General features: G+C 46.8%; 1 protein-coding gene across 1 annotated transcript; it reads left to right on the forward strand.

The window, feature by feature from the left end:
* Positions 1 to 589: 589 nt before the first annotated feature.
* Positions 590 to 12,955, forward strand: LOC309797118 (diacylglycerol O-acyltransferase 2-like protein 6; the record flags this gene model as incomplete). Its single annotated transcript, XM_082610541.1, is given in 10 exon segments — positions 590 to 680; positions 6,800 to 6,910; positions 7,444 to 7,491; positions 7,494 to 7,513; positions 7,882 to 8,086; positions 9,500 to 9,674; positions 11,959 to 12,052; positions 12,054 to 12,171; positions 12,620 to 12,685; positions 12,858 to 12,955. Coding segments are annotated over 10 exon segments (1,026 nt in total).
* Positions 12,956 to 13,809: the final 854 nt, after the last annotated feature.

The following is a 13,809-nucleotide window of genomic DNA, read 5'->3' on the forward strand; positions in this document are numbered from 1 at the left end:
CCCAACAACAGATCTAGAGAGACAGAGCGATTCCCCCACAGCGTCCGGGGAGGAACTTGGCGGAGCCAGGTCTGCTGTCTGTGCAATGCTTCTCCCACTGGCCACTGGTACAGAACCCCTGGGAACAGAGGCACAAAAGGAGGGATCTGAGAAGTCTAGATATTCATGCAGAGAAGGCTCTGGTCGACTAGGTGGCTCTCAGCAGAAGACAGGAGGAGTCAAAGAGCATCCACCAGGGCAGACTGCTTTTCAGAGATCCTATTTGAGACCTAAGCCATTCCCTTTTCCTGTACTAATTTATCAGGGACCCCTCCTCACACACACACACACACACACACACACACAGCTAGAACCAGCCTGAGGCAATTGAGCACCTGTGGGGAAAGGATGCGTATTAGAGAGATTAGAAAGTATGATCTAAATCCTGGTGTGTGCATAGGAAGTTGAGGTGGGGAGAGAATAGGGAAGACTGGAGAAAAGGCTAAAACCTCCAGCAGATAAAGGGACTCAGTGATGAGATTAAAGCAAAGCACCTGCAATCAGCTCAGCTTTGGAGGCACCAGCCTTCTTACCACAACAGAACAGCACCATGGCCATGGCCTTCCTCTCCCATCTGGATCTTCAGGAAAGCCTCCAAACACTCTCTGTTTTGCAGTGGATCCCAGGTGATGTCTTTTTAGGTGAGTGAACCCCAGGAGCTGGAGAGCACAAGGGAACAGATGAAGAAAGAGACCAGGAATCTCCAGATGAGGAGGACTCCAAAGAGATCATTTGGTTGGTCCCCTCTCTCTGGGAAGGACTGTGCCTCTCCACCCAGAGAGATGGCTACTGTTGAGTTCATTAGATTTCTCTCCTCCCATCTGAGGGGCATGAAGGCCAGGAGTGAGGCTGCAGGTTTCCTGGTTTAAAGATCACCCCAGCCCTCTCTCAGGACTGCCCCCTGTGAACTAGCTGAAAAGAGTCCTATTCGGGGGCAGGGGCAGAGTTGGTGTTACTGGGTAGACGTAAGGTGGTTTTCCAGTATAAGACTATGATGAGAGAATTATGGAAAATCTGCGGGCTGCGTGAGTGACTCATGAGACAGAATTTTGAGAAAGGGCCAGTTCTACCATGGACTCAGAGAATGACAGTCATTGGTGCTGGGCAAATGGGCTGAGAGCTTGAAGGTTTTCTCAGTCAGAAACCAGGGCTTTGTGAGCAGCCAATTACAGGGGCAAGTTTGGAAACTGGACGTGGAGAAATGTCATCCTGAAGGATGGGACAGGTTAGGAGGCTGCCAAGTCCAATCTGTGGGAGGCTATATGACCCTCTAGAGCAGTGGTTCTTTTTTTTTTTTTTTTTTTTTTTTTGCTGTACGCGGGCCTCTCACTGCTGTGGCCTCTCCCGTTGCGGAGCACAGGCTCCGGACACACAGGCTCCGCGGCCATGGCTCGCGGGCCCAGCCGCTCCGCGGCATGTGGGATCTTCCGGGATCGGGGCACGAACCCGTGTCCCCTGCATCGGCAGGCGGACTCTCAACCACTGCGCCACCAGGGAAGCCCCTCTTTTTTTTTATATAAATTTATTAATTTATTTTTGGCTATGTTGGGTCTTCGTTTTTTTGCGAGGGCTTTCTCTAGTTGCAGCTAGTGGGGGCCCCTCTTCATCGCGGTGTGCAGGCCTCTCACTGTCGCGGCCTCTCTTGTTGTGGAGCACAAGCTCCAGATGCGCAGGCTCAGCAGTTGTGGCTCACGGGCCTAGCTGCTCTGTGGCATATGGGATCTTCCCAGACCAGGGCTCGAACCCATGTCCCCTGCACTGGCAGGCAGATTCTCAACCACTGCGCCACCAGGGAAGCCCTAGAGCAGTGGTTCTTAACTAGGGACCTATAGACCTAGAATGAGGCAGGGAGGGACAACGTTGAATTTGGATGGAAAAAATTACCTGTTTATTTTCACTAACCTCATATTGTAATGATGAATGTAGGCAGCAAACCACAGAAATACCTGTGAATTTGTCGGTAATAGACATCACAGAGATTTACATTTCACATGCCAGTTGTTGCAGTCATCTCAAAAGTTCATTTATGGGCTTCCCTGGTGGTGCAGTGGTTGAGAGTCTGCCTGCCGATGCAGGGGACACGGGTTCGTGCCCCGATCCGGGAAGATCCCACGTGCCGCAGAGCAGCTGGGCCTGTGAGCCATGGCCCCTGAGCCTGTGCGTCCGGAGCCTGTGCTCCACAACGGGAGAGGCCGCAGCAGTGAGAGGCCCACGTACGGCTAAAAAAAAAAAAAAAAAAAAAAAACCACCAGGCTAACATGTTCAGACTTTATCCTGTCAGCAGTGGTAAAATACTGAAGGCTTCAGAGGAGGCAAACAACATTATGACTGTGCCTTAAAAATATATCTGTGGCATGGAAAACAGACTGGAGGGGAAGAGACCAGCAGACAAGAATAGACAAAAGGCTGCAGTCCAGACCAGAGGAGATCAAGTTCTGGACCACAGCAGTGGCAGTGGAGATAGAGGCAGGAGGATGAATGGGAGAGATTTTTTTTTGGAAAGGGAGAGAAGTTAAAGATAGCTCCAAAATGTTGAAACTGTGACATTTATCCTGAGGCCTGAAATATGAATAGGAGCTAGCCAGGCAACGAGCTGAGGAAAGAGTCTTCCAGGCAAAAGGGACAATATGCACAGAAGCCCGGAGGCTGGGGAACAGAATGAGTTGAAGAAACTGACAGAAGAACAGTATGGTGGCATGCAGAGAACTAGGGGGTGGCCAGGGGCTCCATCACCAAGGACCTTCAGAACCAAGGTTATGAGACTGGACTGGATCCTAAAAGTCATGGGAAGCCATGTGAGTTGTTGAATTATTGAATTACCATTAACCCCCATAGGTTCTCATATTTATCATTAATTTTGATCCATTAAGTAATCACAGAGCCACAGAAATGTCTCTTTGACAAACCAGCCATGTTCTTGGTTATATGCTATAGAAGGACAGAGATTTGCATTTAGCATGCTGGCTGCATCATGGCTCAAATCGAAGCAGGTAACCTGTTTAGAAGATATTGGCAGTCGGCTTAGAGAGAGAGAATGGTGGCTTGGACCAGATGGTAGCATGGAGGTGGGGAATAGAATAATTTGAAAGATGTTTGGGGGACAGAACTGATAGGAATTAACAATTGACTAAAGGAAAGCAATAATTAGAGCTCAGTGGCGAAGAGTACAGTCTCTGGAGGAAGAGTGTGAGTTCTCAACTCTGGCTCACCCACTAGCTGGCTGCGTGACCTTAAGTGGTTATTTAACTTCTCTGAACCTGGGTTCCTCATTCACAAAATGAGAATGCTTATTGTCCTAATGGGGGCTTTATGAAGATTAAATAAAATACACATGTAAAATACTTAGTTTTACATGATGAGTGTACAGTAAATTTTGGCTATTACTATATGGGGAAAGTGAGCAAGCAAGATGAATCAGAAATGATTTGAAGAAAGGACCTGCTTAGATTCATATTGGTACCATCTTTAACTTAAGCTAGTAATCATTAGTAATTTGAGGGTGTACAGGTTTACATTTACTTTTTTAAAGTCAAGAGCAAGGGTGAAAAAGGATATTACATAATGGTAAAAGGGTCAATTCACCAAGAAGACATAACTATCCTAAATGTCTATGCACCTAGCAATAGAGCTTTAAGATATATGAAGTGAAAACTGACAGAGCTGAAAAAAAAATAGACAAATTAACAATTACATTTGAAGACTTCCTTGAAAACCACAAACAACCAAAACTCACCCAAAATGAAATAGATAACCTGTAACTATTAACTAAATTAAATTTTAATTCTGGAAGGTTATAACCTTCCAAAACAGAAATCTGCAGACCAGTTGGTTTCAACGGCATATTCTTCCAAACATTTTAAAGATGATATATCACAAATTCTACACAATCTTTTTCAGAAAATAGAAGAGGAAGGAACACTTGCCAACTCATTTATGAGGCCAGACCCTGATACCAAAACCAGACAAAACAGTACAAAAAAGAAAACTACAGACCAATATCCCTCATTAATATAAATGCAAAAATCCTCAAAAAACTAGCAAATCAAACAAATATACCATGACCAAGTGGGCTCTATCCCAGAACGCAAGTGTAAATATTTGAAAATCAATCAATGTAACCTAGCATATTAACCACCTAAGGGAGAAAACACACACACAATTATATCAATTGATGTAGAAAAAGCATTTGACAAACTTTAATCCATGGTAAAATCTCTCAGCAAACTAGGAGTAGAAGGCAACTTTCTCAACTTGATAAAGAGCATCTGTAAAAAAAAAAAAAAACAAACCTGCAGGTAACATCACACTTAACGGTGAAAGACTGAAAGCTTTCTCCCTAAGATGAGGAGCAAAGCAAGGATGTTCACTCTCACCATTTGTATTCAACATCATACTAAAAGTCCTAGCAAGTGCAATAAAGCAAGAAGAAAAGAAAAAAGAAAGAAAAGCATACAGATTGAAAAGTACGAAATACAACTGTCCTAATTCACAGATGACATGATCACCTGTGTAGAAAATCCCATTAAATTAAATACGTTTAAAATCTACTAAAAAAAATCCCTCTAAGGGTGTGGAGAAAAGGGAACCCTCTTGCACTCTTGGTGGGAATGTAAATTGATACAGCCACTGTGGAGAACAGTATGAAGGTTCCTTAAAAAACTAAAAATAGAGTTACCATATGATCCAGCAATCACATTCCTGGGCATAAATCTGGAGAAAACCATAATTCAAAAAGACACATGCACCCCAGTGTTCATTGCAGCACTATTTACAATAGCCAGGACATGGAAGCAATCTAAGTGTCCATCGACAGATGAATGGATAAAGAGGATGTGGCACATATATACAGTGGAATATTACTCAGCCATAAAAAGGAACGAAATTGGGTCATTTGTAGAGACGTGGATGAATCTAGAGTCTGTCATACAGAGTGAAGTAAGTCAGAAAGAGAAAGACAAACACCATATGCTAACACATATATATGGAAACTAAAAAAAAAAAAAAGGTTCTGAAGAACCTAGGGGCAGGACAGGAATAAAGACGCAGACGTAGAGAATGGACTTGAGGACATGGGGAGGGGGAAGGGCAAGCTGGGACGAAGTGAGAGAGTGGCATGGACATATATACACTACCAAATGTAAAATAGATAGCTAGTGGGAAGCAGACACATAGCACAGGGAGATCAGCTCAGTGCTTTGTGACCACCTAGAGGGGTGGGATAGGGAGGGTGGGAGGGAGATGCAAGAGGGAGGGGATCTGAGGATATATGTATATGTATAGCTGATTCACTTTGTTATACAGCAGCAACTAACACACCATTGTAAAGCCAATATACTCCAATAAAGAAGTTGAAAAAAATTAATAATGATTCGTATTTAACTTTATCTGAGTTTTCTTCTGAAGCTTACCCAGCAAATTTACTCTCATCTTTTTTTAAAAAATAAATAAATTAATTAATTTATTTATTTTTGGCTGTGTTGGGTCTTCGTTTCTGTGCAAGGGCTTTCTCTAGTTGCGGCAAGTGGGGGCCACTCTTCATGTGGTGCGCGGGCCTCTCACTGTTGCCGCCTCTCTTGTTGCGGAGCACAGGCTCCAGACACGCAGGCTCAGTAGTTGTGGCTCACGGGCCTAGTTGCTCTGCGGCATGTGGGATCTTCCCAGACCAGGGATCGAACCCGTGTCCCCTGCATTGGCAGGCAGATTCTCAACCACTGCGCCACCAGGGAAGCCCCCTACTCTCATCTTTTATGAGGGTCAGAGGTAGCAAGATTTGTATCCATGGCAATCTTCCCATAAAATTCCTCCCCCTGCTATTTCCTATTGAATTAGTATGCTTACAACAACCACTTCAGCCAGCTCTTGTAAGGGGAATTCAGCCTATCACTAAGGTTTCTTCCACTCCATAACACGACTTTTTTTTTTAATGCCCATTCCATCTTTTTCCTGTTATTTTCATCTAAGCCCAAAATGCGAGAGACAAACCTGCTGGCAGGTAACTCTTGAGTTTCTTCCCCTTCTCTGAAACTTTTATCTACTATGATGTTATCTGGTCAAAGAAGTCATTCCTTTAGCTGGGTATTTTTAAATTCACAATATGTGTGCTGAGCCCCTCTTTCTCATGAATGCAGATTTTAAAATGGAATTCAACTCCCACTGCTGTAAGATGTACCACGTCTGCATTTCACAGCCTGCTGTGACCCTTTCTTTGCTAACAGAGATGATTTTTCCCCCTTCTGAACTTTTGAGACATTTTGAATGGGACAAAATCGAACAAAGTAAAGCAGTTTCTAATATGTGTTTTCTTCTCAGCATCAAACAGCCCGTACACTGCAGGCCGCCCCTCTCCACTGGAATGTGCTGACAGAGCAGTTCCACAAAGGAAGGAGGGTTGAGCTTTCAGAAAGGACTTCCTGAGGTCCCAGAATGGGGATGTAAGCCACCGGCTCAAGATGCTGTTTCCTTCCAATTGCCAAGTAGTGCTGTCCTTTGACCCCAGCTGAGGACCTACTCTGAGAACGTCATGGTTCTGCTGTCCTCAGTTAAGATCTCAGCCATCAAGGGGACCCAGATCCAGGGACTCAGAGGTCCTCCCGGACCACAGCAGAGCTAGGAGGGGGGTAGGGGGTCGGGGGGGATGAGGAGAGAAGAGTCTCACACCGGCCTCGACCTGCTCCTTCACTACAGAGCAGAGATCGGGGTTATGAGAGGTGTATTAAACTTGAAGGGAACTGAAGGGCACAAACCCTTTGTGTCCCCTCAGGAGCTATTCCTATTCTTCTTATACCCTACTTTCTGGTGTTCACTAAGTTTGGGATGCTGTCCGTGCTCGCCTTAGCCTGGCTCACCTATGACTGGAACACCCACAGTCAAGGTAAGAAACAGGGGAAGAGTGGTGGTCCCTGTCGGTACCAAGGATGGAACCACAGGGCTGGGGTGGGGGTGGAAGGAGAGAGTGGGAGAGACAGAGGGAGAAGAGGTGGGGAGAGGAAAGAAGAGGAAAGGGAAAGGAAAGGAGGTCAGGGAGGCGAAGCGAGGGAGAGAGGGAGAGGAGCACAGGAAGGTAGAGGGAAGGGGAGGGAGACAGGAGGGCAAAGCTCAGCAAGTAACAGAGGTCTCTGCCAGGCTGCCCAGGAAGAATTGAGGCTGGTTTCTGGGTGGGTGCTCCCAGCCTCCTGCTATTTCCCTCCCAACTTTCTGACTGCTCCAGAGGAGCAGGGGCTTCCTGTGTCTCCTTGGGGGTTGGATTCAGGGACAGTACCTATAGCTCTGTGCCCAAGATATGGAAATGTGAGAAAGAGGCCCCTCTAGTGACCTGAAGATTTTAGGAAGTATCCTCCACCTCTGGGAGAAGTAGAGGGATTGGCAAGCTCTCACCCAGTCTTCCCTTCCCTTCCGTACCTGCAGGTGGTAGGTGTTCAACTTGGGTACGAGACTGGACCCTCTGGAAGTATTTCCAAATTACTTCCCAGTAAAGGTGACTACACTTCCTCTGGGTGCCCTCACTCCCTGTTGCCCAGACTGTCCCTCCCCATTCAGCCCCATGTTTTCAAAGGCTTTGGTGGCCAGCAGTGGACATCAAGGCCCAGAGGCATAATGCAGAGCAGGAACCCAAGATGGATGGGCAGGTGGGGAGACAACTGGATAGCACCTTGCCTCAGAGTGGCAGACCCAGGTCAGCCTCTCTGAGCATCATAACCCCTGGCAATCCTGTGACAGTGAAGACATCCCAGTGAATAGGGATTTGGGGCTCCCCAAGGGAAACACAGGCTACCTACTGGGATCTCAGTCCACATGTCCTCTCTTCCTTCTATCCACTACTCTGATTCAATCTCCCTCTAACAGCTGGTGAAGACTCATGACCTCTGTCCCAAACACAACTATATCATTGCCAACCACCCCCATGGCATTCTCTCTTATGGTGTCTTCATCATCTTTCCCACTGAGGCCACTGGCTTTGCTCGGATTTTCCCAGCCATCACTCCTTATGTAGGGACCTTGGAAGGGATCTTCTGGATCCCAATTGTGCGAGATTATGTAATGTCAATGGGTGAGTATAAGAAATCATTCCATTCTCTGACCTACCTCAGGGCTCCAACTTCTATAAGCCTTGACAGTCAGTCCAGTTCTCACTCCCTGCTGGAAGAAGACTTAGTAGAAAATGAGTCCAGAACACACTGGGCCAATAACAGGAATATGTGGCCAAGCCTCAGGTTCTGTCCAAGATCTGGGAGGCAGCGTTTGATTAGACAGCAGGATAAGTTATAGGCATTCATAAGAGTTGTCAAGGATCCTTTCAGAAGAGGAAGCAGAAGCCTGGAGTTCAGGATCAAAGCCAAAGTGGAAAGCAGAAAGCAAAAGCCAAATATCAAAACCAAATATAGGGAAAATGAGGCATGAATGGGACAGCTCAGATGAACTTTGCCTGACTTTTGGGGGATGTCAACTGGCTTCTTTTGGCCAGTCATTTATATAGCAACTCTCATCTCAGGGCGTCTCAAAGACACTTTTAAGTCTTTCATACTAGCTGGTACCCTCCTGGCCCATGACCCTCATCTCCTGAGAACCCCTTTGAACTTGCATAAGACATCAAGGGATAAAGGATAAGCGTCCGTCAGAATCCAGGACAACTTCCCCATGCCAGGCTTCAAGCCGGGGTACTGTGCCAAATGTCCTTCTCTTTGGATGAATATCCATCCTTCTGGACACCAGAAAACAACTGAAGCCAAACGTTAAAAGGTAAGATACATTGATACCTGGAGGGGCCAGGTGAGACCACTAGAGTCCCAGAGGATGGTTCTGCTCCCCTCTGAGGTTGGTATGAACCTGGATCTCAAGGACTGTGGCCTGGAGCCAATGTCTGCCATCCCAGGAGAGAACAGAAGGTGAGCACAGGGCAAAGTTGGGAAGCAGAGGTGAGGAAAGACTCTGTGACTGTTGTAGAGCAGCAAGATGTCATCCTCATTCCATGGTTCATCTACATTTCAATTTGGCTTGGACAGGATCCTGGGTCTGCCTACTCTCCAGAACCCCCAGCCAATGGCTTCCCTTTGCCAGGTTGCTCTAAGGAGGAAGCAGGGTGGTGGTGGCTATTCCTCACTACTCCTAGGGAAGAGAACTCTGGAGAGCCTCAATTGCCATCAGCCTTGGGAGAGTGGAAGACAGCTGTGGTTCCTGGGTAGAGAAGGAAGTGATGGGCTTAAATACTATAGAGCTAAGAGAAAGTAGGCAGAAGAACTCAATGTAACCCCAACTGTAGTAGCACAGAGCTGCAAGGCAAGCAGCTGAACCTAAGGACCAACCTCAGGGCTAACCCAGGATGTGGAGGTTAAAGACAGAAGAGTGGAAACAAGCACAGTCAGGAGACAGAAGAACTGTCGCCGGCAGGAAGACCCTGGAGGAACCCCTTACCCCGTCCTCAAGCACCAAGTTTGTTATACCACTTGACTCTTTGGTTTCACAGGTGTGTGCCCAGTGAGTGAGTTGGCCTTGAAGTATTTGCTGACCAAGAAAGGCTCGGGCAATGCTGTGGTTATTGTGGTGGGTGGAGCTGCTGAAGCCCTCTTGTGCCACCCAGGAGCCTCTACCGTCCTCCTTAAACAGCATAAAGGTTTTGTGAGGTTGGCACTGAAGACAGGGTGGGTCCCTAGGTTCTGGTGCCCTATCTTCAGGGTGCCATAGGTCCTCTGTAGCACCTCTCCAGAATGGTGCCCTTCCTTGGAAACCTGTTAGAGGGGGTTCCCTCTTCATTCTGATTGCTTCTCTCTACTCACTCACACTGTGCCTTAAGGGTGTTTGGGCCTCCAGACACATTCTGGTGGGTACTTTTAAAGCCTGAAGTTGGAGAAAAAACAGTAAAAGACCTTTACCTTCTGCCCATTAGCCTGGTAGGCTGGGGATCTGGGGAAGTGGGGCTTCAGCCTATATCAACCCATGAACTGCAAGGCCCAGAGAACTTACCCAGGGCAAGGAAGGCACTGGGCTTGATGCTGTGGGGATTGCAAAGATGCAAAAGACATGGATACTGCCCCCAAAGAGCATATAATCTGGTTTGAGAAATAGAATGCATTCATTCAGCAGTTACTGAACAGCTACTGTGTGTCAGGCATAGTACTAGGCATTAAGGGTATAAAAATAGATAAGACCTGGTACTTGCCTTTAAGGAACTCACAGTCCAATGGAAGACAGACATATTCACATATAATTACAAAATATATCCAGAAGCCAACCACTTACCATCTCAACTATCGCCCCCTGGTTTACCACCCCATCGTCTCTCCCCTGGATTATTATGACAGTCTCCTAAGTGCTCTCTCTTCTTCTATCCTTGCCTCCCTCACATCCAAGAGTCTATTCTCAACCGTGGCCAGGATGATCCTATTCAGCGTGAGTCAGATCATGTCACTACTCCAAATGCTCCAGTGGCTCCTATTTCACTCCGAGCAAAACCAAAGTCTTTACAAGGGCCTGCAACACCCTAAATGATCTTTCCACGTCTCTGATCTCATCAGCCACTGCCCTCCCCCTTGCTCACTCCATTAGAGCTACACTGGCCTCCTTGCTGTCCCTCAAACAAGCCACACACTCCTCCCTTAGGGCCTTTGCTCTAGCTGTCCCCTCTGTCTGGGACATTATTCCTACAAATAACTCTTTGGCTTATTCCTTTACCTTCTCCAGGTCTTTGCTCAAATGTCTCTTCTCAATAAGCCTATCCTGACCATCCTGCTGGATCTTTTTCCCATTGCACTTATCATCTCCTCATATGTCATCAATTTTATTTCTTTACATATATGGTTTTCTATTTGTTCATTATTATTGTTTATTGTCTGTCTTCTCTTAATAAAAGGTAAGCTCCATGAAGACAGAGATTTTTTTTTAATCCATTGTGTTCACTGATGTGTCCCCAGGGCTTAAAAAAGTGCTGGCACATAGAAAGAACTCAATATATATTTGTTGAATGAAAGATGTGCCATAATGGACATATGTATAAAGCACTATGAGAGCACCAACTGATGGAAAGCCTTTCACCCAAAGTAGAAGTTTCATAAGTGGGTGACACCTGAACTGTGAATTGAAATATTAGTAGGCCTTACCAGTCAGACCAAAAGGGAGAAGAACTCAGGCATTCAATGAGGGCCAATGATGACATGTCAGGCACTATGTCAGGCCCCTGGGGTTCAAAGATGAATAAGACATAGTTCCCCCTTTGGATTAGCTTGCTGGGAGTCAGCCAGGCAAGGTGATGACTGTAGTACAGAGTTGGGGTAGTGTTAGTGTAGGAAAGAGGTAAGCACTAGATGAGGGAGGTGGGAGTGGAAGGAAACGGAGGGGGTCAAAGAACTGGAGGTGGTTCAAGGGGATGAAATTGGAGCTGAGTAGTGAAGGGCGAAATAGAATTAGCCACGTGAAGAAAAAGGGAAGATATTTATAGCAGAAGGAGCAAGATGTACAAAGGTGCACAAACAAGCAAGAACGTAGCACACTTAGTATGGCTAGGCAGATTCTGACGAAGGGCTGAGGAGAGGGGAAGCTAGCCAGGTAGGCAAGGCTAGAGCACAAAGGCCTTGCTAAGCAGCGTGGCACAAAGTGAGGAGCTCTGGAAGAGTTTTAAAGAGAAGAGTGACATGTCCAGATACACAGTCTAGGAAGATCACTCTGGATGCTGGGTACAATAAGGGCTATTAGATTTCCTGAGATTACTTTCCTCCCATCACAAGACAAGGTGCAGCAACTCCCCTCAAAGGGTTCACTTGTGGGAGGTGGGTGTGGAGCATAGCAAGAATGAGACACAAGGCTGGAGATGCTTGGGTGCTTGGACTCTTGTCCTATAATGGGGAGATTGTAGAGGTTTCCTACCTTGGAGAGGGTTTCACTGCGGGGAGCTTCCTGGGAGAACTCACACTCCTGCCCGTCTCTTTGCAGATCATACCTTGTACCCTCCTATTCCTTTGGAGAGAATGAGGTTCACAATCAAGAGACCTTCCCTGAGGGCACGTGGCTAAGGTTCTTCCAAATAAACCTTGCAGGACAGAATCAAAAAAACCCTGAGACTAAGTTTCTGTACCTTCCACGGCCGGGGCCTCACTCGAGGATCCTGGGGCTTCTTGCCTTTCAATCGGCCCATTACCACTGTTGGTAAGTTTTCCAGCATCTTTGGACCACTCTGGTCCTTGATTCCCCCCACCCAGGTCACCCCTCAAGTCTCAGGGGACCCGGCACACAGCTGGGACAGGCAATGAGAATTCCAGTGGCTGTGGTTGAGGGCAGGGTGGGGAGGACAACTAAACAGATCAGAGTTGTGGCCATTCACTGGAGGGACACAGTTCAGCAGCTGCCATGAGGGCATCATTATTCGCATACATTCCTTCAGCACTCTCTGAGTTTACTCTCATTCTCTTAAGCATGTACGAGATTAGGTAGTTGGAGAACATGGGACAGGATGGGGTTGGAGCAGAGGGAAAGAACAAAGGAAGGGGAGGGGACCCAGATACTGAGTTTCAGTATGTGGCTCCCTCTGAGGAATAGGTAATTTGAGTTGGGTGGGGGGAAAGGTCTGATGCTTGTCTCTCCTCCTTTCCCACAGTTGGGGAGCCCCTGCCAATTCCCAAGATTAAGAAGCCAAACAAAAAGACGGTCAGCTTGGTGCTTTGTGACCACCTAGAGGGGTGGGATAGGGAGGGTGGGAGGGAGGGAGACGCAAGAGGGAAGAGCTATGGGAACATATGTATATGTATAACTGATTCACTTTGTTATAAAGCAGAAACTAACACGCCATTGTAAAGCAATTATACTCCAATAAAGATGTTTAAAAAAAAAGACAGTGGACAAGTACCATTCACTCTACATCAGCGCCCTGTGCAAGCTGTTTGACAAAGTACAGTATGGCATCCCTGAGACCCAGGAGCTGACAATCATATAACATGAGCTGGATTTCCCCGTTATCGAACCCCCAAAGGCATTAAGGGATCCAAGTAGAGCCACATGGAAAGAAGAATCTGGGGAGAGGGGGAGATCTCAGGGTTGAGTGAAGAGGCCAACCAAGCCAGAAAGTACTTAAAGAGTGCAGCTTAGAGGAAGGAACCAGAGGGATGGGGAAGAGTGGGCAACAACCCAGTTTAGTAAGCAGAGTCTTGTGAGTCCACAGATCTTTTTTGCCCCCTGACTCCAGCCAACTCTGATCAGAGGAATGAGAAATTAAAGAACACCATGCCCTTTCCTCCTGAGCCTTATTGACACCATCACTATTTAGGTTGAAGCTTAGAAGCCTTGTTGAGAACAAGGATGGTTTGTTTTCTCCTAGGCCCTTGGCCCTTTCCTTACAATTTGGGGGCCACCACAAGGTAAACCAGGGACCTGAGCTATGCTTTCCTGATCCAAAGCAGACACGATTCCCTCAGCTGTGATACAGTTCTACACTGGCAAAAACTTTACTAAAAATAATTACGCCATTTCTTCTATAAAAAATAAAGCTCTAGATATATAAAACAGGATATGACTATTTCCTAATTACTGTGTGGTTCACTACTGGGCTTCCCTGAAACCTAGCCAGAAAGCTGGTCTGTGGAGAGCCATTTTCCTCTTCTTTACCCACCCTTTACTCTGTAGCTGACAGAAAAGATGGAGGAGTGGAACCAGAACTGTTGCACAGTGTAGGAGACAGGACAGAACCATGGGAACTGGCACAGGCACGCCCTGAGTAGCCCATCTCTCCTGATCCCACATAACCACCCTGGGTGAGGAGGGAGGGCACCTACAAGACCACGTACCAGCTGT

This window comes from Mesoplodon mirus (assembly GCF_964341445.2).
Source record: "Mesoplodon mirus genome assembly, chromosome: X".
Taxonomy (NCBI): Eukaryota; Metazoa; Chordata; class Mammalia; order Artiodactyla; family Ziphiidae; genus Mesoplodon; species Mesoplodon mirus.